At 47.4% G+C, this 27,810-nt stretch overlaps 1 protein-coding gene across 1 annotated transcript; it reads right to left on the bottom strand.

Annotated features, from left to right (window-relative positions):
* Window positions 1-169: 169 nt before the first annotated feature.
* On the bottom strand, window positions 170-22,414 carry LOC101591555 (phosphoserine aminotransferase). Its single transcript, XM_012516219.2, has 9 exons — window positions 22,275-22,414; window positions 21,310-21,370; window positions 20,009-20,078; window positions 17,523-17,728; window positions 16,580-16,752; window positions 14,192-14,361; window positions 6,117-6,245; window positions 1,525-1,662; window positions 170-760 (listed from the first exon to the last, which is right to left on the bottom strand). Exons 5-9 carry the CDS (start codon window positions 16,619-16,621, stop codon window positions 655-657), a joined length of 585 nt encoding a protein of 194 aa, XP_012371673.2. The 5' UTR covers window positions 16,622-16,752; window positions 17,523-17,728; window positions 20,009-20,078; window positions 21,310-21,370; window positions 22,275-22,414; the 3' UTR covers window positions 170-654.
* Between the last annotated feature and the right edge of the window lie 5,396 nt (window positions 22,415-27,810).

Genomic DNA, 27,810 nt, shown 5'->3' on the forward strand with positions numbered 1-27,810 from the left:
CAATATTATTGAATAGGTTTCCAATGTCCTCAGTCAAAATCCATTTTTAAATTTTATTTTTACTTATTTATAACTGTAGAATTGTTATGTCTCAAATTTTTCTCTTTTTTTTATAGTAAGTCACTTTATCTCTTTATAAAGGTAACAGTACAGGTATCCCTATCCACCTTTCACCGGGAATTCCAGAACCCTCGCCACTGTCAACATCAGCGTTTACCCCGGGAGCCAACAGACCCCACCACTGTCTTGATTCAGAGTTACAGCTCCACCTCAAACCGGTGCTATGCTTGCGTGACTCCACAAATAATGGCCACAGGCACAAGTAAGTCCCAGGCAAGTTACAATACTAATATTTACCTAAGAAAAGCAGCAGCAAAGACAAAATTAGACTGGAGATTGTTAGAAAAGCAACAGGAAGATTTAAAAAAATGCTTCCAGTCTGAATCAGGAGTAAGGTGGCCATTAGCTGGTAATCTCATCAGCTTTGCAGAACTCTTGACAGTTTTGCCATAATCTTTGCAAACTGAAGAATTTACCATTACCATGTTCATTTGAAAAAAAAAAATATCATGTCTTTCATATTAATGAAGCCATTTCCCAAGTTACTCTAAACTTTGTCACTCAAGAGCAGCGTGTAGATGAGTTACGATGTATTCACAGTTGATGCATTTCCAAAAAATTTTCCATGAAGGCAGCCAGCTTCTTAGCGTCTTCAACTGTGACGGCATTATACAGAGAAACCCGGATGCCTCCCACAGACCTAAAGTGAGATCAAGCAATTGAGAACACAAGCATTGGGCTGAGGGTGTCACTCAATAGTCAAGTGTTTGTGTAGCACATGTGAGGCCCCAGCTTCATCCCTAGTACCACACACACACACACACACACACACACACACACACACTCACCATGACCCTTCCCTAATTCCTCTCCTGACAGTCACTGTGACCAATGTCTCACCTGAAAATCCTAAACAGGTGGCACAGAGCTTCCAATTCTTTCATTAGGAAAGTCTCTCTTGTGCAGCGACAACCCATCATGCTCACTCTGCATCAACTGCAACTACTCACTCTGGATACATAAAAACTCAATGTGGGCAAGAGCCTTTCCAGCACTTGCCCCACAGTGCTGGCCATGTGGGCGGTGGACATCTCGCTGCCACTGTGGCTCTCGTGTGTAAGGACAGCCACTGTCTTGTCTGCAAAGTTAAGCCTAGAGTCTCTCTGATGCTCAGCTGGAGTCGCAGCAACGCTCTAACACCAGGACAGGGCAGGCTCTGTGCTAGGAACTGGCTAAGCGATTTTGAAGAAACCTGACTTTGACGAAAGCACCACGGATGTCGCTCCCCCACCCCTAGCCAGGAACCAGTGCTGTGGGTTCTGCAGTCCGAGGCAGGCACACAATTTCTCCAAAGTCACACAATTGCTAGCCCCAGCTCAGTAACCTCTCGTGTGTTTCATCTTGCACTTGAAAAGGGAAACCAAATCTCAGGCCAGCTTCCGGATAGGGAGGAGGCGTACTTACCTGTGCCCTTTCAAGGAGATCATATTGAGCTCGAGTGCTTTATCCAGGAATCTTTTCTCCAGAGCATCATCTCCCTTGGCACTGCCAATGCGAAAGGAAATGTTCATCCTGCTTCTGTTCTGTGGCTCCACTGGACATCTGAAATCCAAGTGTATTATTTTAGCTACTTGAGAAATGAATGAGCTATCTTGAATAAAATCCACAAGCATAGAAAAAAAGTTTTGGTGTTTGTAAGTAGGATCACAAGTCTGCATCTTGTACAGCAATTAACCACTAAGAAGAATATATGCAGTGTATTATTTGTTGAAACTGTACTTTCGATTTGATTTGAAACTGTCTCATTGCTATATGTTTATCAATAAAACTTTGAAAAGAAAAAAAATAAAAGAAAATAAAAGAAAAGAAAAAAGAAAAAAAGTTTCTAGATGCAAGGAAGAAATTAAAGCCAAACAAACAGTTCCCCAAAAGCCACGCAGGCAATTCTAAGGCAAACTTCTAAGGCAAACTTCCAATTCTAAGGCAGATGGAAGGTCAGGACAGAAGAAAGGTTTTCTGGCACAGATCCGCATGGCGGGGAGGGGGGAGCGCCTGTACCTACCTAACTCTGACCTGAGGAGCTTGGTTCCTGCCAGGGCTGGCTGCAAAGCCTGCAGGACCCCGCATACAGCTCTACTGGAACTAGGCCGAATCCTTAAGCGAGGTCACTTCCTGCCCTACGCTGAACTTGTGACCTTTAATTCTACACTGCCTCTGCACCCAGCAGGGTACTGGGAGAGGGGAGCCACTCAAGACACAGCACTGCTTCATCAACAAGTGGGCTCAGGCATGGATAGGTGCTGCAAGCATAGCTTCAGAGTCCACCTTCTGCCATGGTTGGTTGGGTGGTTACAATTCTCTAAGTACTAGAAATTGGACCAGAGATATAGCTCAGCAGCATGGCACCTGCCTGGCAAGACTGAGGTCTTGAGTTTTGACTTCCAGTACCAAAAAATAAAAAATAAAAAAAACAGACTACAAGTTAAACTCAGGGCCTTTGCACTGAGCTGTATCCCCAGCTTATTTTGTTTTGTGACAGGTGTCATTCAGCAAGTCACTAAGTTGTACAGACTGGGCTCAAACTTCCAATCCTCCCCCTGCCTCAACCTCTTGGGAGTGCTGGGATTACAGGCAAGGACAACCATGCCCTACCAGACCCTGGGTTTTACTTGCTTATTCTTCATTATTTGTGGCTTCTTGCCTATCTTAAGGCTAGCAACCTTTTTGTTATAAACTTCAAAGTTTTCCCCATGTCTGTCATAAGTCTTCAACTGTGTAACATTTTAAAACCTGCATGAATTTAAATGTCATTACTTCAATACTTCCAAGTTCTGTGGCTTTTTAAGGAAAGCCTTCTATATTTCTAGACTTAGAAATTCTCACCTATAATTTTCCATAGGATTTTTATAATTCTGTTTATTGTCTTTAGATCTTTGTTTGGATTTCATTTTTTAATATGGCCTGATCCAGATAACTCTAAATTGGTTTACAGGGACTGTCACTGCTTCAAACAGCATGTTATGAATATAAATTTCCTCTAATTTAACAAGCAATTAATTTTCAAGTAAGCATGGGTGTTTCTGGATTCCTCTCCCACTGAACGAGTGCTATCTCTTACTGTGACAGTACTGCAGTCTAAATTAATATGGCACTAAAGAATTATAATACATCATTTGGTAAATTTGTCCCCAATTTAAAAATTTTCAGTTGAACTTCTACACAAACTTGAACTGATTTGTCTGATTAAAAATTTCACAACTCTTAGGGCTGGACAAATAGCTCAGCAGATTAAAGCACCTGCAAGCAGGCACAGGGGCCAGGGGTTTGATCCCCTGGCCTGCAGTGCTGGTCCCACCCCCAGGGCGCACTGAGACAGCAATTGAGACTGGGTGTGGTGGGGCATACCCTTAATCCCAGCTCTTGGGATTACAGTGATCTGTAAACAGGCAGATCACTATGAGTCCAATCTAGTACTGAGATCCTGAACACCCTGTAGACCCTTCCCTAAAATTAAAAAAAAAAAAAAATTCACAATTCTTGTGCGTACTGTGCATTGTTTCCTTACAATTTACACGTTTGCTGCTGCAGAATGAAAAACTGCAGCAGACAGACACACGGAGCTCTCACTTGTCACACTCTGCACATGATCTGCTCCTTAACCTAAGACCTCTCTGGTTTTCTGCTGACTCTTGCACTATTTAAGCAAAAAGTCACACAGGCTCTGAGTGTAAGTCACAGGGCAGCAACTCCATGGACACACTGCCTAGGAGCCCTAACAGTCTTCGCTGACCCCCCTCAATATATCCTTCTCTTTCATAAGGCCTGGTCTTCACAAATAAGGCAACAGAAGTGACCTCTTACCTGGATAGAGAATCTGTGGCTTGGACTTCCTTACAATAATGAAATTCTTATTAGGAGGTGTATGTGGGAACTTCTAAAGTGCTTTACATGGTAATAACCACAAAGAGTAATACAGCGAACAGGTGAAGGGTGCTCATGATACGCTCCTGTTTCTAGTGCCTTATTCATGTTAAGCGATGTGACAGACTATGCCTTCAAGCTTTGCACACACCATGCTCACTCGCCTTTCTATTTAATCTTAGGATTATTATGCCCATTAATGTACCATTACTATGCCCATTGTACAGATAGGCTTAACTCAGGTCACTGGACCAAAGTCACATGCCATAAGTGGCAGAGAGTTCACCTGAAGTGTGAGGCCCCCTGCCCCACATGCAGGCTTGACACCAATCACCAGTGCTATGGGGTAATTTGGCTGTGGAATGAACTCAGAATCTTCTAGGGTTTTCTTATCTAATCTCAGTGGCAGGCTTGCCCAGAATGGGCGCTCAGGAAGGAAGGGAAGTAGGGAGGGATGCACAGACGAACAGACAGACTAACTGAGCAACTGGGTAGGTGAGTACCTGATGGGGGGACTGCTAGTTGGACAGATGGATGAGTTAAACAAGGCACAAGCGAGTAGACAAGTGGACAGGTACATGGATGAGTGAGCACATGCCCTGACCATGTCCTCAGAATTTTCCACAGCTTGTCTTTCAATCTGGCATAGCCATCTCCACCAGACAACCCAGCAACTATAACCAAACATTCTACCTTCTTCCCTTAGTGCTTTGTAAGGGTCATCACTTCCTTCTTTAAAATCCCTTCAAGTACTCCTGCTCTCTTCTTTGCCTCATCTACTGACACCAAAGCTTGAGCTCATCCAAAAGCTCTCCTTTCCCCTTTGGCCAGAGTATCCCCTCTTCCAAGCTTATGTGCACTCATAAGCTTCTGGCTATGAACTCCCTGAACCCTCTACCACTAGTCATGCACATTAAAAGAGCTCCAATAAGCACTGCCAGCGTCTCCCAGACACCTCATGCATCAGGGACTAACTAGGAGGGTGGCTCCCAACCTGCCTCTCCTCTGTTACACAGAAGCAAGAGCACTAGGAAGGTGCAACAAGCGTCCCTTCCTGCAATGGCACCTGCAAAGGAAGCCACGGCCAAGGTCTCCAGCCAAGCCCGACTCCCCCAGGGTTTGCAGCTGGAGAACCACTGTGTGTCAAGAGTTCACAGGGGCAGGCAATGAGCATTTAGGAGAAAGGCGATGGCAACCTATCACTTTGTCTTAGTTGTCCAAAGGGTACTCTCTCACTCCTGGAGCATGGATGCAGGGGGAAGTGTGCAACTCCTGGCTAAAAACACAAGTCTACGTCAGGACTGAAGCATACTATTTCCTATAGCATGTAGTCTATAAACTATTGAGTGCAAATTCCCTCATTGCCAGTGGGTAGATATTTTTGTTGCAACAAAGTGAATCCCAAATAAAAACCACTAAGAACAGGAGTTCTGCCAGGCATAGCAATGCATGTCTACAGTTCCAGCTATTCAGAAGGCTGAGGCAGGAAGACATCAAGTTCAAGTCCAACCTGGCCAACTCAGCAATAACCAGTTCTAAAATAAAAAATGAAATGGACTAAAGATGTAGCTCTGCACTCCCTAAGTTCAATCCCCAGTACTACCAAAAAAACGATGGTGGAGCAAGGCTGGAGGTCCTAAGCCACGTGCAATGGTACACACCTATAGGTCTCAGGAGGCTAAGAGAGGAGGATGGCTTGGGCCCAGGACTTCCAGGTCAGCTTGGACAATACAGCAAGAGCCCCGCATAAGACAAAGGAAATTTGGTAGCAGAGTATAAATATTACTATATGTGTAATTTTATGTATAAACAAGGTACACATGCACACACATGCACATGCACGCACACACACACACATACACACAGCATGAAGCTGGTCCCTGATAAATGTTTCTCCCAGCAACACACAGCAGGAGGTCAGACAAAGGCTCCACCCCAGGGATCAAACCGAGTCTCTTCCTCAGAACAAGGTCTCTGCAGTGAGAAATGTCACCACCCACTGGACACAGGTCCCAAAGTTGAGGGTTCCCAGGTGGAAAGCAGGAGACAAGACTTCAACTCCCATACTCAGGGGCAGAAAGAGGAAGTTTCCAGTTCACAAGAGGCAAAGTGTGAGATGAAATCCAATGACTTACACATAGAATCCTTGAGATTTATCAATAATGTCATAAATCATCTTAGATTTGATGGAGCTGAGCTTCTCCATGCTTGCTGCCCCGCCATTGTTCTTAATCCACTCCAAGACCAGGCCCATGACATAGATGCTAAAATAAAGATGAAAACAAAGATTTAGTTCACCTCTGCACAAGTGGAAAGACATTCAAAAAAAACTGCTGTGAGACTTGAGTTCATACAGGTAAAGTAGATCAAGTGTAAAGAGTATGTCACAAACCAAGGACCAGGGTCATCCCCAACCCAGCTCAGGGGGCCATTCCAATAGCCTTGGTAGGGTACTCAATGGAGTCATCAGTCCCTCCCTGCCTAGCCCATTCATCTCCCCGTGACACCTGGATCACACCATCCAATCTCCCCCTCCCCACAGGACATCATCAAAGTCCTTCTCCCCAGCTCCACCCAACATTAAGTCTTTACTTTCCTGAACTCCACTGCCCCCTCCACATACTACCTGCTCTATTTTCTACTCACCCCTTTACTGTATGTTTCTGTGTGCCTGTGTTTGGGAATCTAGTCTTGGAAGGCTCCAAGTTCACACCATTCCCCTTTTCCATCCCAAAGTCCTACTTTCAGGGTCTTTCTCCTAGCAAAGTCCATGTGATGTGACACTGCAGGTAAGATCACAGTCTGTCACAGTCAATTCCAGTCCTAATGCTACCGACAGTAGGACTAGACACAGTACACAGGATAAATCGCTCAGGAATCTGAGTCCTGGCTTTCCCATTGGGAACAAGAACCACCTGCTTAAGGTGGACACCTCGCATTGTACCTGTCCTGCTCTTCTCAAATCTAGCCTCCCACCCAACATGCAGATCCTAGAGAGCCTTCCCCCTCTGGCCTCCAAGTTGGATGTAAGACCCACCCTGAGTAATCAGAAATTCAGGTGATGGTGCAGGCCTGTCTTCCCAGCAATCCAGAGGCTGAGGCAAAACAATCACAAATTTGAGGCCAGCCTGGGCTGCATAGCTAGTTCAAGGTCAGCCTAAACTACATAACAAGATTCTGTCTCAAAGAAACAAAACAAGAAACTTCCCTGGGCTTTCCAACCCAGGAAAGAAGAGAAAAAGCAAACCGAGTTTGGGTGCAACTGTAAGATACAGTGTAAGTACACTAGATCTGATTTCTAGGCAGCACTCAGAGAAGGCTCCTGAGGTAGTGAAGCCAGTGCTTGAGCTGAGAAAGACCAAGATAAGAAAAGGAGAACAAACAGCAGAGGACACATGCTCCTGGCTCCAGGGAGCCCTGCTGTACCACAGCCCCTTACAGCTTGTGGCTACCCTTTCTGAGGCAAGTATTCCAACCTCCTGTCTCCTGGAAGACCCACGCTGAGCACAGCACTGAGTACATGGCAGGTGGGCTGCACAAATGGTAGCTAGTAAAATTTTTACTGCTAGCTGCCCAAAACTATCCTGAAAATACAGAACAGTGCATGGATTTCCCCAGCAATCTTCTGAATGCTTTTTTTTTTTTGAGTAATGTTTATGTTCTTTGTGTAGAGCCAGTAAACACAGACTACATCTCAATTCTTTGCATCCTCTCTCCCTTCCCCTCCCTCCATCTGGATCCCTTCCCAACTGAGAAAGATCTCTCTCCACTTCCTATAGGCTAGCTTTTATTTACATTTGGGGTTCTCATACAAAAAGAGCCAAGCAGTATTTAAGCACTTACCATCCAAATTTAAATACAGGATGACCAAAAACTGCATATTTTTTTTTGTTAATCTTTAGAAGATGATATAACAGACAATATAAAAATGACAATTTTATCAAATTTATACAATAATTTTTCTGTGTACGGTATATCTTAAAACATTCAATCCATGACACAATGCTATAATCTGGACAGCCTATCTAGCCTCTTTTGCCTCACTTGTCTTTCTTTGAAAGGCGCAGTTTACACTGTCGTGTTAGCCTTTCCTTTTATCCTGTAGGTGGTGTAGCTACAATGAAATGTCTACCCAGTAAATGTAACGGTAAAGACGCCAATGGACATCCTGGTTGGCATTTCACTCTCTATTTTTCAATCACTTGGCCTATTAGATGTAATCTACATTTTAAATGACTTTTTGAGCCCCTTTGTCTTGAACAAATAACAAATGAGTTCCATACTGTTGGATGCAGAAGGTGCATAAGTATATTATAAAATATTTTTTCCTCACCTCTTCATACAGGATCGCTTGCTAGATGTTGGTTAACTTTATTAACACCACTCACAGAATCATGATCACTGACCACTACTGAAATGTTTTTAGCTTCCTTTCTTCTTTCAAGTTCTATCATTTCTGTATTATGAAGCAGATGTAAGGAGATGTCTCTACTACTCATTTCTATCAGTTTAAGAGAGTGCAGGTGTGAGTGCTACACGCTGGCCCTGAGGCGGGTAATCTGCATCGCAGTGTAAGGAGGAGAGAGATACTAGCTGCCAGTGCCACCGCCGCTTCTCCCTCCTGCTCTTACTCTTTGCTGCCGCTGTAAAAGGCTGCTCTGTGCCATGTGCCACGCTGCCTTGGGGCCAGCTGAGATTGGACTGGCACCTCCACTGTGAGCAACATAAACCTTTCTTCATTTTGGGTGTTGGGTATTTTGTCCTAGCAACAAGAAAAGAGAAACTGAAACACTGAGAGCTAATATTCTTTTTTTTTTTTTTTTTTCCAGTTTTCTTGTTTGCAGATCTTTTTGGCTTCCTTCCTATTCCAACTCAGTGTCCCAGACACGTCACCAGTTTGTTTTGCAAAAGATTCCATCACTAAGTTTTGGTAAGTATAACAATTAATTTGTAATACACTAATAGTTTATATTACAATAATTTTGAACTATTATTGGTTATTTTTCACAAATAAACACAAGTTAGCAAAAGAAATAAACATCAAAAGCAAATACAACATTCCAAATAAAAAGTGTGCAAAAACTAGTTGACATAGAATAAACATATGAGTGTATGTCATGGAAACAAAAATCCGCTGGTCACTACACAAATACACTGCTTACCATTCGAGTGAAGTGTTAGGTGGCTAGCTTGTGTGGGTGTGCTGGTGTGTGCGGACGCTATGCCTCTGCCTTTAGAAAGGTGCCAGGGGCTCAGTGTGCCCCTCACTGAAAGCAGCCCATCCCCCCACACTCTACCACCCACCCCACCCCAAGCCAGAACTGGACCACTGCTCTCCCCCTGAGTTACTCCCTGTTCCCCATCCTTGAGCTGGGAGTTGTAAGTGGCCAGCTCCCAGCAATGCTTTCTCCAGAAGATACAGGACAAAAGTCCTCTATGGGAATTGTGCAAAAAACACAACTCCAGAGTAGGAGTACTGGAGCCCAGCTACCTCCTCATTTACCAATACCTTCCATTTATTCACACAATGACGGAGTGCTCGGGGGGAAATCGCCAGGGTCAGAAAATGCTCTAAGAGCCAGAAGCTTATCATGGGGCCCCTATACACACTAGCTCATTCAGTGTTTCACCTGGGGAGCCAAGCCCCAGAGTTTCTACTCCAAAAAGCAGCAGAAGCCAACACTGGGCTGCCCAGAGGAGCCTTGGGAGAACAGCCAGAACCCTACAGATGCCTCCAGAAGTTTCTGCTGGCTGGCTCCCCAGGAAGCAAGGGCAACAGAAATCAGTTACTGACAGAGGCAAGAGGGAGAAGCAGAAAACAGCAGAGTGCCTACATCCTCAGCTGCAGCTCCTAGAATAAAGACTAAGAATTCCAGGGCACAAATGAAGAGGAGAAACAAGAGAATGAACCTCACTGAGAATGAACCTTCATTCTTCAAAAGAATGAAGCCTGTGTGGCTGCCAACTATTGACACTGATCACATAATCCTAAGGCCAAAACCATCAGAATCATACTTTACAGCTAAGGGAACAGATTCAGAGAGGTGGACTTCCCTGAAGTCATCCAGCAAAGTGGCTGACAAAGCCAGGATTCCAAAACTGGCTGGCCTGGCTCCAGGGCCAACCTCTCCTCATTACCTCCAGAGCCATGTGCGGCCACCAGAGGCTCACCTGGGCTATGCCCCAGCCTCAGTCACAGCCAACAAGTCCAGCCACTCCACTGTGAACACGTGTGCAGGCTGCGGAAGGTTACTGCCAACCTCTCCTGCAAAATCTTCTAAGACACTGCAGCCTGCTCGCCCACCACGAACCAGAAACACACCTACCGCACATGCCATGTGGGCCACGCAGAGCCATAACCAATACCTTTAGGAAACTAAGTTTTGCTCTCCCCTGCCACTGTTACCCAGAGTTTCAAGTCTGCTAACTCTCCGAATCCAAAGTTGTGGTAAGGACCACATACAGTCCACTGTCCCAGCCAGCTATCAGGAACAACATGGGAACCCTTCAGTGGCCGCTGTGCACCTGTGAATGCAAACACCTCAGACAGAAAAACGCATCTGTAGTGAACATGCAAACTTTTCTTCTTATCACTATTCCCGACACAATACAGCCTAACAATTATTTGCATAGCATTTACACTGGATTAAATATTGTAAATAATCTGGAGATGATTTAAAGTATACAGGAAGAGGTACTCAAGCTATGTGCAAAAAACTACACTTTTTTAAAGACAGGATCTTGCTAAATCTCTAAGTTGCCCAGGCTGAGGCTCAAACTGATGATCTTCCTGCTTCAGCCTCCCAGAGTGCTGAGAGTTCAGGGAAATGTCCCATGCCTGGATTCACACCATTTTCTATAGGGGACTTGAGCATCTGATGATTATTATCCATGGGGGTCCTAGAACAAATCCCAAACAGACACCAAGGAGTAGCTGTATCATTCCCAGTTAAGATTCTGCTAGGTGCATAGCAAGTAGCTGGAGAACATGCCAGAGAATGTATTCACTTGGAGATGTTCTGTTTATGTTACTTTAATACACATTTAAAAGCAGTATAAACCATTCCCTGTGGGACCAGGATTAGAAAAGCACACCAGGAAGGACTAGGAATTCTCCCTGGCTGACTGAAAGGTTCTGGCTGCAGACAAGCTCTGGACTGGAGACCACAGGCAGCTCTGCCAGGGAGGATAAGGACTCGGTCCCACTCTCCCCAGAGGCAGCTCCGGCATGAGGTCTGCTGCACATCTTTGTGCAGGCTCCACCAGCACCTTCCATTATGGAGAAAGGTGGCTGGATTAACAATGTTTTCACTTCACATTTTCACTAAAACAAAAATAACTGGATTAAAAATGCAGCTGAGGGGGCCTGGCCCTAGCTCAGGCCTTTAAGTGGCTGCTTCCACAAAGCTGTCAGCCTCAGGTTGCTGGAGTTTGAACCTCACACCTCTCCCGCTGGCCAAGAGTGCCCTGAAGGCATTCGAGGAACCAAAAAAAAAAAAAAAAAAAAAATGCAGCTGAATACTGCAGCTGAAACAGATTTAAGCTTTGGGTTCAATTAGTCATGATAAGGAAAAGCTGCTTTGTGAGGAAAAGCTGCTTTGTGAGGTTAAAGGGGACATTCAGCACCTTTTCCTCTGTGCACTAACTGGCTTCAGGATGCCCACACGAAGTGTGAGGGAAGGACTGTGGCCCTTTATTCTACCCCAGTGTGTTGCTCAGGGCTACAGAACAACTATTTGCTGCCTAATTTACCCAGCACAGCTAAAACTAAGTTCCCAGGGCCTGTAGTCTTTCAGCTCTGGCAAAAACAAAACCCAAACCATGGGCATCAGTTCAAACTCCATCCTGTATCTACACAATGGTGACACAAAGTCCGGAGGCATTCCAGGCTCCTGGCCAGCCTCACAGAACTGGGGAGGGCACTTAGGCATGCACACCGATGCCTGCATGTGGGGGTGGCTCTAGCAGGGCGGCTCTGCACGATTTAGGCACTGCAGTCCAACAGGACGGGTCCAAGTCACCTTACAAGCCACTGGGTCCTGGGTGTCCCTAACATTAACAGTCACACAAGACTTCTGTCTTCTTAGGGAGGAAAACAAAACGAAGCAACCAGCTTGGTCAGAGTTCTTTAATACACCATCTTGTGTCCTCTACACTAATTCTAACCACACCATTAAGCGTCTTGACTTACCCTATGGTATTCTGGTCTCTGTGGGGAAGAAACTGCCCCTTTTCTGCCCTCGTCTCTCCCCAGCAACCCCCTGCACCAGGGAAGGAGCTCCTGTGTCTCCCTAATCTTCCCAACCCTGGTGGACCAGCTCAGGGGCCAAGGTCAACCCAAGACGACGGAGTGAGGGGGAGGCTGACAAGGATGTCACTCCCCTTCCACTGGCATGAGACACCTGGTCTACTTCCCCACAGCTCCCACCGAACAATTTTTCACCCAACAATGATAGTGCACTTATCATTGTGCTCACTATACTGTTGAAAAACACATTTGAAGTAATTCTTGGAGAGGTGCAGCAAATACATGGCTCACATGGCTCACCTGGGCTCTGCCACCTCCTACCCTGGGCTAAGCCCTGGTCAGATCTTGCTGGCTGTAGAGGACACTTCAGGGACAGCCCTCTCCCATTTCTTCCTGCCCTCTTGTTCTGAAGCCGATGGGCCTTGACCTACTCACTGAGCAGATCTGCCCCGCTTCTAACAGTAAGGGCCACCACCTCCCCTCTGCCCATTCAGCCCTACACCCTGCTCTTGAGGTCTTTGGCACAGGACGGTCACCACTGGCCTGCCAAGTTCTGTTCCAAAGCTGCCCAGGGACCAAGGGTGCTTCCCCACTGCCTAAAACCTCACGCCTGGGAAGCAGTTGACAGAGTTCAGGCCACACTCCTAACACTCACTTTAGAAACATTTTCTACTGGGCTGGGGGAGGAGTCAACGTTAGAAGTGACCAAGGGTCAGTCCCAGAACACCCTGTCCTTCAGGAGCTGCTTGGAAATTTCCACTGGAACGCTAAGTTTGGAGAAACTCCTTTCTCACAGTGAGTTACAGCACAGGAAGCATGGTCCAGAGGCAGCACCTAGGGAAGAGAGGGCCTGACAAAGTCAAGACTCATGAAACCATTCACTGCACCAGCCTGACTCTAGCCTGGAAGAGAACTCTCAGACAAAAACCCAACCAAGCCACAGAACTGGACTTCAACAGGCATCTTTTCTCCTGAGACAGAATTCTGCATACAAATAAATGCACACTGACCGTTCTGCTTGTGAAGAGCACTAGCGCTATGTGGTATGCACACCCAGGCTCCAGTACCACACTGCACTACCTGGACACACAACCAGTAATGCCCCCACTTCTGGAAACATGGCCTCTGCTCTTCACTTGCAAAATGGGGCTGGAGGATGAACAGAGGCCCTATACATTCTCTTGCATATCACACGAGCCCCACAAAGATAAATCCATAAAGCTGGACTCTTCCTCTGTGGCCACCCCTGCTGAGTCTCTGGGAATTAAGAATAAAAAGGCAGCTAACATTTATAAATCACCAAGTTATAGGTATTTCCTAAATACAAAGTACATACTCAACCTCATAGTACCCCAAGAGAAGGGTACTAAAACTGTCACCTCAGAGAAACCTGCTGCAAGACAGATCCAGGGACTTCTCCAAGCTCACACACCTACTGAGCACACTTCCTCTGGCAGTGGGTAAATCTTTCAAGATCTCTCTAAACATCCGGGTCTGGGAGTAGAGACTGAAGGAGAAGCCAAGGCCCACACAGCTAGAGCCCCTGAAGGCTGGGCTTCAACAGAAGGCACTCCGGGCCAGTGTTCAGTGTCAGGCAGCCAGCTCTGCCCAGGCCCAGAAGAGAAGGAAGGAAAGCCTGGGACTTCAAGAGGGCTTCGGGGACACAACACTGGCTGTCTGCCTTGTCTGTCCCAGGATTTCATCCACAGGGAGCTCTGGGTTAATGGTGAACCCTGGCTCCTGGCACATCAAGACCAAAACAGCAACATACTCTCCAGAATCCAAACGGCAGAAGAAAAATTAATCAAACAGTGAGGAAAGGGCCAACGGGAGGGGAGCTGGGCAGACCCAGATATGCCCTCTGGTCCCTGCTCAAGAAGGTGCTAACTCTAAGAAGTTGCTGGTTCTAGGAGGGGAAATACTGAGGCTCCCCGAACAGGGCCACAGCACAGTAGCTGTTACCTGAAACATGGAGGGGTGTTGTACAGTGAGCTGTTTGCAACCTGCACTTTGTACTCCAGGACTGAGGGGCACTCCCTGAGGGCAAATCCCAGCAGGTCGTCTCGGACGATCACCACCGTGACCCCAGCACAGCCGACGTTCTTCTGGGCACCAGCAAAGATCACACCAAACTTAAAAAGAGAAAGCCGTACAATGTTAGCGTTCATGGTCACTCTCATCAGCGCATGTAAACTTTCAACTCTGCAAAGCAATGCCTATGTGAGGAAATGACTATTCCCATTCAGGAAGCATGCCCTGGGCGGGCACATGGACTAGATGAGCACCTCAGCTCCAAGCCTAATCCTCACCTGCAAGGGGCGACCCAAGTCCCGCACTGAGGCAGCCTCGGACACATTCACGTGCTCAGAAGCTTCCATGCAACAACCAACCCAGCCCTCACACGTGAGCTGCTGCCTGGGGTGCAGCTCAGGGGTGCAGTGCACGCTCAGCATGCTGTCCAGCACCGCAAAAACAAAATCAGGGTGCACAGGCCCTCAGAGCTGCCCACAGTGGCACACACCTAAATCTAGGACCAAAAGTTTAGCCTAGCCTGGGCACCACAGTGAGTGACTTAGCAAGATTCCACCTCCAATAAAGAATGAAAATGGGATGCAGTTCAGTGGGAAGGCCCTAGGGACAATCCATGGTACAGAAAAAAATGAAACAAAATCAAAATAAAACAGGGTCTTTAAATGTTCCTGGCAACTAAGTGAAGAAATACAAGAAAAAATTTTTTTGTTTTTATAAATTTTAAATGGTAAAAATGCTAAATTACATTTTTAAATGCGTATTATGTGAATATTCAAAATCTATTTACACAAAATTTGTATATTTATACAGAGAGATAACTGAAAGATGCTGAAGAGAAGGCTGCTGAGACACAAAGATAACAGAACAAGCTGTCCAAGGGAGGAGAAACTAGGAAATAGATGCTTAAAGTTATTTAAGGGTATTCTGTGTGCAAGATTAGAACCTCACCTGTCCCCCCATAAAACTTTAGGACATCAAGTTTGAGAAGTGTGATTTATAGATGACTTAGAAGTACCAGTGCCTGGCAGTAACAAAAGGCAGACTATAAGCCAAATATGGGAGCTTCACACAATGGAACATTATTCAGGCTTTAGAGGGCAGTTCTGAGGGTGGCATGGTGGCACACACCTGTGACACTAGCTCTCAGGGGCTGAGGCAGGAGGCCTGGCTCAAAATAAGAAAGGGACAGCCACGGAGCTCACTGACAGAGCTCTTGCCTAGCATGTGCCAAGCGCAAGGTAAGTCCCAGTCCCCCCCACACACACACACACACCACACACACACACACACACACAGCTCTGACAGGTGCTTCCACATAAGTGAATCTTAACATTCTTATGGTGAGTTAAATAAGCCAGACACCAAAGAGCAAGTATCGCATGATTCCACTTACAGGAGGTCCCTAGAGGAACTCAGCTCACAGACACAAAGTGGAAGGGTAGCTGCCAGGGGCCAGGGACAGGGGTCTGCGGGAGTGACTGTTTCATGGGTACAAAGTTTCAGTCTGGGAAAATAAAAAGGTTCTTAAGATGGATGGTGGTTATGGCTGCACAACCATGTCAATATTCTTAATGCCAAGGAAATATACGCTTAATAGCAGTTAAGGCCAGGTGTGACAGCACACACCCGTAAGCCAGGCACTCTGAGAGGCAGAGGCAAGAAGAACAGAAGTTCAAGCCCAGCCTGGGCAACTGAGCGACTCGGTAAGAACTTGTCTCAAAATAAAAAGCCTGTGGAGGTAGCTCAGTGCAAGGTCCAAGGTTCAATACCCAGAGCCTCTCTCAGACACACAGAAGTTAACATGACCAACTTTATATAAAGCATACTATGCCACTCCTTAAAAAGAAAAGGAAAAAAAAAAAAACAGCTCACCATTTGGCTGGTTCAGCCACTGCTTTTAACTCTTTGCAGATGCTGCTCCTTACTGTGTATGCCCAGGACAGGATCAAGGCACGCAGTCTACACCTCAATGGCTGCCTTCAGCAACCAAGTGTCCGCAATAAGGAAAAGGAGGCTTCACGAAGGTGCCCTGGGATAGGACACCCGGCATCTGCCCTTGGAGAGGACAAACCACTCCCAGAAAGTTTCCAAAAGCCACCTTCAAAGGTAGGGCTTGAGTGTAGCCCACAAGGCAGCAACCATTAGCACAGCTCTCGCACTGTCGGGCTTCAAACCCCAGGAAAGCTGGTAACAAGCAACTGTTGGCTGGCTCACTAACATCTGCCCTGGCTTCAGGCTCTGCTTGTCCCAGCCTCCCACAGCCTTCTCATAAATACCAGAACCCCTGAGGAAGCCAAGTCAGCCTTGCTTGTACTCTACCTTGGAAACATCCACAGGCTTGGACAGGAAATTGGAGGACATGTCACAGACCAATACTGCTCCCTTGACATCAGGGATGAAGTCAAACTCCACACCGTGCACGGTCTCATTTGCACAGAAATACACATAGGAGGCTTCCGGGTTGAGGGTCCAAGTGCCTGGATCTGGAATTTCTATCATACAAACAAGTTTGAAACTTTGACTTTTGACTCAGATTCTTCTCATGTACAGCATGTGCTAACCAGGAGACTCAGGTTCTTCTCATGTACAGCAGTGCTAACCAGGAGACTCAACTGCTCCCCTTGCAGCCTAACTCAAGGCTTTTCACCAGCACCCTCCTTCTTCTATCAGCATGCCCACAATACCCTAAAGGATAACCGTTCACACCCTTGAATGTGTTGGGTACAAAGAACCTTGAGAACTGGCACAAGATAGGTGAGGTTTATTCCTGCCCCCAGCTCCTGTCTCTCCTATGCCCACTGAGAACCCAAAGGCTTTCTCCCAAGACTCCAGCCCTCATCACTCTCAGCCTACATGAATCCAGTCTCAAAGTTGAAGGAGTGCAGGTACCGCCACGCTGACCCATGCTAGGCACATGAGACAATGAGAATGCGCTAGCAAAGGTGCTGCAACCTGGGAGGACATAGGCACCTTCCCAGAAAGAGGGGACAGCTTTCCCAACTGTGGACCCAAGAGCACACGGGAGGTGACGCCAGGTCTCAAGTGAACCATTCTATAGCCACCCTGCAATGCCCCCCTCACACTCCTCCACCCCGGTCTTTTTAGCTAAGTATTAGGACCTACAGCTACTCTTTGCTGCAGACAGCTGCCCAGTCCACACAGCCCCAAACAATGCACTGGCAAGGGAGGAAAGCTTGCGGAAGAAGAGCAGACAGCCTGGGAAGCCACCCATCAGCTGTGCAACAGGGGTCCCAGCACTTACTGGTATAACTCCCAAGTTTAGGGTGGACGACATTCACAGTCCCAAACTTCTTAGCTTCTTCTGCAGCCTTAGCCTACCATGATCCTGTTCCCACATAGTCTGCACACCTTCTGGCTTTCAGGCCAATCAGGTTTAAGGGGACAGCAGTGAACTGGCCACACCCACCACCTTGCATAAAAATCACTTTGTAGTTGTCTGGCACAGCTCTAGGCAGAAAAAAAAAAAAAGGATAACAATGAATACACAGATTCTCTCAGTCAAAGACCAAGAAAAAGTGATGTCTTAAGACGCCCTTGGGTGGACTTATTTTAAGAAATATGGTAGTCTCACTACTACTCTGTCTACCCCAATCTAGTCATTTATCTATGCTTTCCTTGACCGGCTGCTTACTGAGGGCTACTGTGGAAGCCTGTCTCCTTAACATAAGTACCTCCTCTTCCCACATCCTGCTATTTCCTTATGCAAATATCCCCAGACCCCTCAGTCCATCAAATGTGGCTAACCCCAGCTTCAGATGAGCACATGACCCAAGCTGGCCCATGGGATTCGGTTCTGCGACCTACTCAAACTCCTCAGTTAGTCTGCAGGAGTGAGTCCTGTAACCACGGGTGGCCCTTTGGCAAAGTCACTAAGTAAGAAAGCAGAGCCAGAGCCAGAGCCAGAGCCAGGCATGGTAGTATATGGCTATAGTCCAAGCACTCCAGGAAGCTGAGGCAGGGAGACTACAAGTTTAAACCCAGGCTGGGCAACCTAACAACCTGGTGAGACACTGTCTCAAAATAAAGAACAAAAGATCTGAGAATCTAACATAGTACCACAAGGTCCTGAATTCAATTCCCAATACTGGGAAAAGAAAACAAGTGAAGTCAGGAAATAAAGAAAACTCTTCTGATACCAAAGTTAAGATGCAGCATACAGGGCTACATGCAGTAGAATTAGGCCAGCTCTAGGAGATCAGTGCCATGGAAACTAAACCCAAGTCACAGAGGAGTCAACAGTTTAGGAATCAGACACTGAGCAAAACCAGACACATAAACAGTAATGGGCCCAGCAGCACAGTGGGCTCTTCAGGAACACAGGATGCACCAACATCTCATCCCAAGCTGCCTAGCTGACACTCAGGACTCAGCAGATGCAGCAGGACAGCAAAGCAGCCAGTAGGGCTCCCAAGACTACATCTAGCTTCTTAACAGCATGATGACTGACAAGGCAGGGTTCCAGGCTTGCTTTTCAGATGTAGCACAATTATGGAGAAAAAACTGGTTGGGTAAAAAAAATTTTTTAAATTTAAAAAACTGGTTGGGTAGAAACCAAACAGACCCAGAGATGGGAGTACCCAGAAGAACCTGGGCAGAAGGACAGAGCCACCAATCAACCAGGACTCCAGTCAGAGGAGGCTCAGAGCCATGTGGCTAATGCCACATGTTTCAGGCCAAGGTTTCAAGTATCTTCTCCAATAAGAACAAGGCTGCCCCTTGAACCATGACATGGACCCAGAAGGCAGGCTCAGCATAAGCCAGGCAAATAACATCAGTTCTGAGCACCCAGAACGGCAATGTTCCCTTACTCCTCACAGTACTCTAAGCCCACTCCCGCTACTTACCTTATCAAGGTAATTTTTTTTAAAAGTTATGGAAAAGTCAGAGCAATTCTAATTGTGCTCATGAAATGATGCAAGGACAGCCCCTAAAATATAAATGATTATCCCGGATGGAAATACAGATAACATCAGATTAACTTTTGAAGTTAAAATCTGTGTTTTTGACCATGTACACATATTATTTTTGTGACCAAAGACAAAAGAAGGAGTCTGTTTCGAAGGTCGTCATATTCATGTGCACACACGGCAGAGTGGATAACCTCAGTCTCACTTAAGCAACAGTCCAGGAGTTCACAATTCTTGCAATAAGGGCCAGAGATACAGCCCAGTGACACAGCACCTGCCTGACAAGGTGAGATCCCGAGTTTAATTCTTGGTACAAAGAACCCTACCATCAGAATTCTTGCAATAATCCACAAGGCCTGTTAGAAATCAAGGTTCTCCAGACATTCCAATTCAGCAAATGGAGACAGGCCTTGGATTTTTTTTTTTTTTTAATCTATACCCAATCAAGTGATTCTGACAGGTGGTAACAGGCCCAGACCAGAGGACCCCTGAACTATATGGCAGGTAATCATGCTGACATACTGGGCAGTTGTTTCCTTGTCCTGTAAATTTCTTTCAAGCTGGTTTAGCTACCACAGTGCTGAAAAAAATCCTCCCCCATACAATGATTTCTCGTCTTTGGATATTGTACATAAACATGAGCTCGGGCTGGAAAATCAACCAAAAAGCAGGAGGTGCTACTTGTAAACTTGGGGGTAACTTGATTAATTTCTCTTTACAGAATATTCTAAACAGCAGAACATAAGAAACAATACAACAGGCATTCAAGCCTATGGAGTACCAAACCAAAGTAACACAATTTGGTCTTTTAAAAACTTACAACAATTCTCGCACCAGATTCTCTGTGTTCCCAATAATCTTGCCAAAATCTGATGACCTGTGACTCATTTCTGTAGAAAATAAAACAACAAAAATAGTTTTATTTCAAAAAACTTGAAATAGTTTTTTATTTCGAATGAATATAAGAGTTTATGAGATGCACAGGGAGATAATACAGGAAAGTTTCAGTTACTTTTTATTCAAATTCCCATGCTCACTTAACTTACGGGAGGAACCAAATTGACTTTTTAGTTACAAGTATCTTCACCTTAGAGTAACTGCAGAATGATCTTTACACTGTCACATTCATAAACTCATTGTTCACTTATGGGGTCCCTGCGACTCTTCACACGTCGCATTCTCACACACAGGACTCCATCTGTGTGTAGCCTTCCACACTATGAGCTCACCTCACAGAAATGCAATTACATGTAGCAAACTCAGGAAAACATACAACTCAAATAAGCAATACACTGAATCAGTCCTACAGTCTCTTAACGACTCACAATCTGTGGAACTCCCCCCCAAAGGAAAAGAAAATAAACTTTAGAACTCAAGGGTCCAATATTCTCTGGTATGTCCCATAAATCAGGGAAGAGAAATTTAATAATGACATTACTCATGTGCAAGGTCAGAAAGCATATGTACTTTGAAACTTTAGTAAGTTTGTATTGACGTGTAAGAAAAATTTTAAGAAATGTATTTAGGACATGGCCTACAGAGGCTTATCAGACTCGCAGTGATACTCCTGTTTTCAGCCTCCCAGGCGCACCACACCCAGTCTCATTCTCATCTCAGCGGGCCCCCAGGGCAGGGCCAGTACCATCTCTGGCCTTTCCTAAGAAAAACTCTTTAAGTTCATTGTGAAACAATCTTATACATTATTCATGGTTTGTAATGCAAATGTGAGCATTATCTTCTGATCCCATATCCTGCAACCAACAAAAACCCCTAGCCCCAGTGGGCTGAGATATCTAAGGCTCTTACCAGCACGTGGGCTGTTTTCAGAACTGCTGCAGGCAAACACACAACCCTGGTTATTAAAGTTTAAAAACGTATCTACATAAGGCTTATGGGACGATTCAGTTGAAACTCAGGCTCTGTCCATTTAAATTAGTTTCCCTTGAAAGCCAAGCAGTGGGCCTGGGAGATGGCTCAGTGGAATAAGTGCTTCCCTGGCAAGCGCAAGGACTTGAGTTCAATCCCCGGTTCCGCAAAAAAAAAAAAAAAAAAAAAAAAAAAAAAAAAAAAAAAAAAAAGAAAGAAAGCCAAGCAGTCACAAAATCCAAAATCAACTCTTACCGAGAACGCTAATACCAACTCCTTTGTAGTCTAGTAATTCTTTTTGCAACTCCAGTAACACCTAGAAAAATAAAAGGTTACTTTTATATGCTGTGCACAGCATCCCGTGTATGTTAAAAAAATACTAAATAAATAAAATCTGGGGGTGGGGGATGGAAGGGAGGCCAACAGGCTCAGCCAAGTCAGCTCCTCCAGCTCCCTTGGGAGCCTCACTGATGCAACTCACACAAGTTGAGCCTCAAGTTCGAGCAAGGTGAGTGATAGATACTAAGGTACACTTCACTTCTTCCGAAGGCAAGATTTCACCAATCCTCCCAGGACAATAAATTATCATTGTATCACTGTTGCCAATGGTCACTGTAATCAGTTTAGTAACAAATTATGCGGGCAACAAATACTTTTAAAGAGGCCAAAGCACAGCCCCGGGGCTGCAGGGCCGTTTCCGCCCTGCTCTCGTGGGAGCTCACCCAGAGCCACAGCAGAACAATGAGCGGGTGTCAGCCAGGGCGCGGCGGCCGCTCCCCACCTCTGTGCTCTGCCACAATGGGCCACTGTGGCCGCACGCTCACGTCGGGTAGCAGCGTGGCCTCCCGTCCACGTCCACGCAGCGGCGCGGCCCCGTGGCGGGGCCTCCCTTTCCCTCGCCGCACCGCCGCCGCAGACTGCACGCTCCCACGCGCAGCAGGCGAGCCGCGCGGCGGGGAGGCCATGGGGCGTGCGGGCCCGTGCCCGTGAGGGCCTGGAGGCACACGCGGAATCGAGGGCTGCGAGCTCGCACCGCTGTCCAGCAGCCCCGGCCCTGCCCACAGCGCGCACGGCGGAGGGACCGGGCCCCCCCACCACACTGCGCCGCGCCGAGCGCCCACCGCCTCTGCCCACGCGCGCGCCCTCCAGGCATGCGCACGCCCGCCCCGCGTCCCCCGCCCCTCGCCCCTCTCCCTCCGCTCGCGAAAGCCGCGCCTCACCGAGCGCGGCAGCTTGGCGGGCCCGGGCCCGAAGTTGACCACTTGCTTCGGGGCGTCCATGGCGCAGCGGGGCGGGCGACGAGGGCAGAGAGCGCAGCGCGTTGACAAGCCGCGTCTCCCAGCGGCGGCGGGGCGCGCGTCTGCCGCGGCCCGGACCTCTTCCCGCGCCTTATTGGCGGGTCGGCGCAGGGCCCGCGCTGATTGGATCCGTCGACGGGCCCGCGTTCCCATTGGCCAGGCTAAAGAATGGGCGCCCTCGCTCCTCCTGGCGTTTTGGATTCCGACCCCTCCTTGCGATCGGTGCAAGGCGAATGGGGGATTGCACCAGCCAGCTGCCGGGCGCTGCGCCCGGGCCAGCGTTGCCCGCAGGGACGGGAGGCTGCTCCTGCCAACCTTCACCCGCTCGCCTGAGCACTCGCTCAACCCGATCCAGTCCTCCGACTCCCATCCCAGCCGCTCGGCTGAGTTGTGACGCTGCTGCTCCAGAACTAGCTGTAGTTAATTGATTCACGAGATTTCTCCAAGCACCCTCATGGGCACCAACTACTCCAGGGCAGGACGTGTAGGGCAAAGTGTGGCCGAGCGCGTTCAGGTCTCTCACGCAAAAACTGCCTGTCAAGCAGCCGCAGCACCACACCTCCCTAGGCCCTGGCCGCCACCACCCTGCCACCTTCTTCTGAGTTTGACTTACGTGAGGCCACAGTGAATCCTGCGGCTGGCTGATTTTACTTAGCATAGTGCTTTTGGGGCTTATCCGTCTTGCATCATCTTTAGTTGCTAATGCCACCTGTGGCATAGTGTGCATCCATCTCAAGTTTTGCACACCTAGAGTCCCTAAAAATGTCATTGAATCAGGTACTGTGTACCGTTTGAAGGGCCGAATTACATAGAGAACTAGAAAAAACAGCAGAGCCTATATGTTTAACGTGCGCGCGCGTGTGTGTGTGTGTGTGTGTATGTGTTTTAAGAAATAGAGTACATCTGCCAGGACCCTCTGTGAAGAGTGGTGGCACCCTACTGGCCCTGGCGCAGGCCACATGTGACTTTTGGAGCAGCACTTGCACCAGGGCCACCTCAGCGAGGGTGAAGAGCCTCAGGGCTCTTATCCAGTCCTCTGCGTAAAGTCTGCCTATGCCTATCAGAGCCCGCAAAGCTAGCCTTGCTTTAGACTTCTACAGTTAATAATCTGCCAGTTGCTCGGGTCTGTCCTTTCTTTATGGGACCACGGAAAACACTAAGGCCCAGGAAGGAGATAGAGCAGGACCAGGGATAACCAGGGCAGAAGTCAGTTCAGGACGTCAAAATTCTTGCTTCTTCTCCTTCTCCACTTTCTGCTTCTCCTTCTCCTCCTACTTTTTTTTGGGGGGTACAGGGGATTCAACTCAGGACCTTGTGCGTGCCAGGCAGGCGCTTATACCCCTGAGCTATCTGCCAGCCCTCTCATTCTCCTACTTCAACCAAAGTCCTCACTCTAAGGACCTCATGCTGCCTCAGGGATAAATTGTGACTTGGCATAGGCTTGGTGCAGAAAGACAGAAAAGACACTTGAAAAATAACAAGAATGTGAAATTGCCGGAGGTGAGAGGTGTTCCGTTCCGGCCGACATGAAAACCGGGGGAATCGTGGTGGGCGTGGTGCACCTTGCGCTGGCAGAGGTCCTGTGGGCAGACTGAGGGCCAGGAATGGGCCCTGTGCACAGTGATAAGCGAAGGCAAAGCCATTTCCCAGGACTTCAGCAGCCAACTCCCTTCATTTATAAACATCTAAAAATACTGGTGCCAGATTTAAAATTTTTCAAAGTCTAAACTCTTTTTTTTTAAATTCACTTATTGTATTATGCAGTACAGGGGATTGAACCCAGCGCCTTCACACTGAGCTCTATCTCCTACAGCCCCCACCTCTTTTTAATTTTGAGGCCAGTTCTCCCCAGGTTGGGCTTGAAGTTTAGATCCATCTGCCTCAGCCTCCCAAGTGCTGAGATTACAGGTGTGCACTCCCACGCCCAGTTTAGAATGTTTTTCTGTTTTCCAAATGTCACCCACCCCAGGAGGCCAGCCCCAATAGCCTATTTAAACACAACTATCTCCCCTTTCTAGTGGGCCTCTCAACCCCTCCTATCCTACCAGTATTTCTCTTTTTCTCCCGAAGCATGAACCACCCAACGTGTTCATAATTAGCTCATCTCTTGCTCCGACTGCCTGCGAGTTCTTTGAGCCTCAGCCTTTCTTCTGCTTTATTTGCCAAGATTTCCAGGATCAGTCCTGAGCTTACAGTGAGCTCAGCATAGGGAGCTGTTGAATGAAAGAATGAATTTTTAAAATGGGACCCCATGGGATACTATTACTAAAACAGAGAGGTCTGTCTCAAACTCAGTCTTCACTTTTAGAGCCAGAAAACTGCTTGTCATTAGTAACTAGTTATCCCTCACCCCATTTAGCAAAATTCCAAGGAAGTTTTATCCTGTCTTCTTCTCATAGCCATTCTGCTTTAGCTCCAGCATCGCTCAAATCTACCTACTTTGAGCTCCCCACCACCACTCTGGCGCAGGATCTCATCTTCTCTTCTAGGATATCAGCCCTGGTCTCCTTGCATTTATATTGCCCCATTCAAAGCTTTCTTCAAACAGCAACTGCAGATAATCAGTTGATGAGTGGAACCTAAGGCCCAGTGCATGCTGGACAAAGGCTGTACCAGTCTGCTATACCACTACCACCATTACCCTGTAAGCACAAGGCCAATTTTTTAAAACATGCATAAAGTAGATCATGTACATCCTCTGCTTAAGTATCTTCTCATGGTTTCCCACTGTGTTTAGAACAAGCTATATGTGTAACCCAGGCTTATAATCCCAGAAATCTAGGAGGCTGAGGCAGGAGGATCACAAGTTTGAGCCCAGCCTGGGCAATTTAATGATTTACAGAGAAAGAAAAATAAAAAGAGAGAGAGAGAGAGAGAGAGAGAGAGAGAGAGAGAGAGAGAGAGAGAGTCTAAGGATTATCTCAAAGAACAGAAAAAGGAAGAAAAGTCTGAAGGGCTGAGAATGTAGCTTCCTATGAAGGCCCCACCTGGGTCCACTCCCCAGTACCATACAACAAGAGAAAAATTCATTATTTTTCTAACATTTCCAACAGTAAATTTCTCCCCATGGATCAAGGACTGAACCCAGGGCCCTTGCATGCCAGGCAAGGTATTCATCCATCCTCATCTCCAGACCACCAAAAGAGACTTTCAAAATTTCACCATCTCTCCAAAACTTGGTTATTCTACCAGTGGGGCAAGGAAAAGGCTTAAAACCACCTGAACCCCTGAAGGTCTGGGAATGCTGCTTTGTACCCTCTGAGATCTGGTCCTTCCATGGCCCTTCCCCTCATTTCTGCTGAGCCAACGCCTCAGGGAGTACTAACAGGTCACCAGGTGGCTGGAGTTCTGGGCCAGCCCTGCCACCCAGGGACGGGGATGGTGCATTCAGGGGATTAACAAACAATTTGCTTCTATTCAGCTTTCGTTAGATCCAGTCCCCTCCTCTGGGCAACTGCTCAAAAGACCAAGGCAGGCCTCAGAAGCTGCAGCTGCTTCTGTGTTCTGTGTTCTGTGGAATAAAGGTGGCAGGAAGGACGGGCAAACAGAATGGGTATGTTCATTTCCCAAACTCACTGAGCTGGAAGGTTTCTTGGGATGTCAGCTACAATCATCTGCACACACGTTCTGACAGCCAGCCTCTCCCAGTGTTGTCCTGAAAGCAGGCAGGAGAAAAATGACGTTCCCCATGAATTATCACAGAGCCGTTCCCAGAGGCCTGCTGCAGGATCTGGAGAGAGGCTCGCAGAACAGAGGAACGGGGGAAAGATGACTTAAAATAATAGCACGTTACCAGCATATACATCCCAGCATCCTTTTGCTCTCACTGAAATGGAACTCTTAGGCAGCGCAAGACGTGTCAGGGGCCCCAGGCTTATGCTAGACAAGACTTCCACCTCTGACTCCCAGCCCCCAAGTTGAGAATATGTCCAGAGTGATCAAGAATCTGTTTGTTGTACCATGGAGAAGACACCAAACCATTTTTCTAGAGAAATCTACCCTCATGTCACACACACACTGCCCTGTAAATGTGATTTCAAGTTCCTTATGAGGAACATCATGAGGCAGACACCAGGAGAGACCAGCAGCCTTGTATAAAGGCAACATGGCTCTGGATTAAGGTGCCTGAGTGCAGACAGGCAGAAGGCAAAAAGGCTATCTGTAGGGTATGGAGCATAGCAGAGCCTTTCTATAAGGCTTAGACAAAGGGGTCAAGTGGAGAGATTAGGCAAGATCCTTAGGTGAGGAGGCCCAGGCAAATGTCCAGGGTCAAAGTTCTCCAGTGCTTCAGTGGTCAGAGCTGTCAAGTCATCCCCTGTAAATCTATAGACGTTCCTAGGTGTCCTGGCAATTGGAGATTTGGAGTTCCGTTCTACCTCTTCTACATGACATCCTGCCTGCATTTGCTGAGGGCACCAGCACCAGTGTTGAGCTGGGTTTTCACTAAGAACAATGCCGCTGTTGGCACACAGGCTGGGTGCTGAGAAGTCACAGCTGAATGTGCCTGACAGCCAAAGCCATTTAAGTTTTCCTAAGTAGGAAGACAGCTTGGAGAAATGCAGGCTGAACCAGAGCAAGCAGATCTGGAAAGTGAAAGGCGCGGACAGAGGTGGCTTCATGCCAGCGTGGGACGTGCCCGGCTTTGCCTGCTGCCCGAGCACCACCCTGCCCTCCATACAGCACTGCACGCTTTCCAGCAGGAGCCAGGCCCCAAAGGGTGTTCTGTGGAGTCTCCCGGGTGATGCCGTCAGATCCTGCAGCCCCAGACTGGATCCATGGTATCCTCTGCCGCCCCGACCATGGCCTTCTATTTTGCTCTATAGAGCTGTGCCTTTTTCCCATGCCAGGCTACTAATTCTCATCACTTTTTGTTTCTTTCTTTCCAGGTGATGTTGCCTTGTCCTGGTCTTCTACTTTCTGCTGTTTCTGCAGGTGTGATGGCACATGCCCGTAATCCCAGCACCAGGGAGGCTGGAGCAGGAAGATTGCTGTGAGTTTCAGGCCAGCCCAGACTATATAGCAAGATCCTATCTCAAACAAACAAACAAAAAAGAGTGTTTTAAGTATCCTGCAATATGGTTCAGAGGGGAGCTTCTGGTGTGCAGTAAACTCCATCAGGCACCAGGCACGTGTGCACAGTGCTCACGAGATTTCTTCCACAGTTCTGGCCCTGTGAATTGGGAAGCTAACTGGAATTGAAAGTAGGTAAAGTCTTGCTCAAGGATGAACAGTAAACAAACTACAGACACAACTTGAAACCCAGCCGGTGTGACTCTGGAGTCCAAGTGGCCAACCAAGGCAGGCAGCAAATGGGACTCTGACGGGGCCTCCCAGGAGGAGAAAAGCAGGCAGCTGCAGTATGGGTGGTCAGAGGGGGAAAGAAGGCAGGCATACAATGGGAGGGTCAGGCCACTGCCCTTCCTGAGATGAGGAAACGGGTACAGAGAAACAGTGGGAC

The sequence above is a fragment of the Octodon degus genome, unplaced genomic scaffold (genome assembly GCF_000260255.1).
Source record: "Octodon degus isolate 3935 unplaced genomic scaffold, OctDeg1.0 scaffold00095, whole genome shotgun sequence".
NCBI lineage: Eukaryota > Metazoa > Chordata > Mammalia > Rodentia > Octodontidae > Octodon > Octodon degus.

Excerpts from the sequence above, each read along its gene's own strand:
- LOC101591555 (XM_012516219.2), bottom strand. The coding sequence starts at position 16,621 with ATGTCCTCCAATTTCCTGTCCAAGCCTGTGGATGTTTCCAAG. Across the intron at positions 14,362-16,579 it reads AGCCTGTGGATGTTTCCAAG|TTTGGTGTGATCTTTGCTGG; the intron begins GTAGAGTACAAG and ends TCTCTTTTTAAG. Across the intron at positions 1,663-6,116 it reads AAATCTCAAGGATTCTATGT|ATGTCCAGTGGAGCCACAGA; the intron begins GTAAGTCATTGG and ends CTTGGATTTCAG.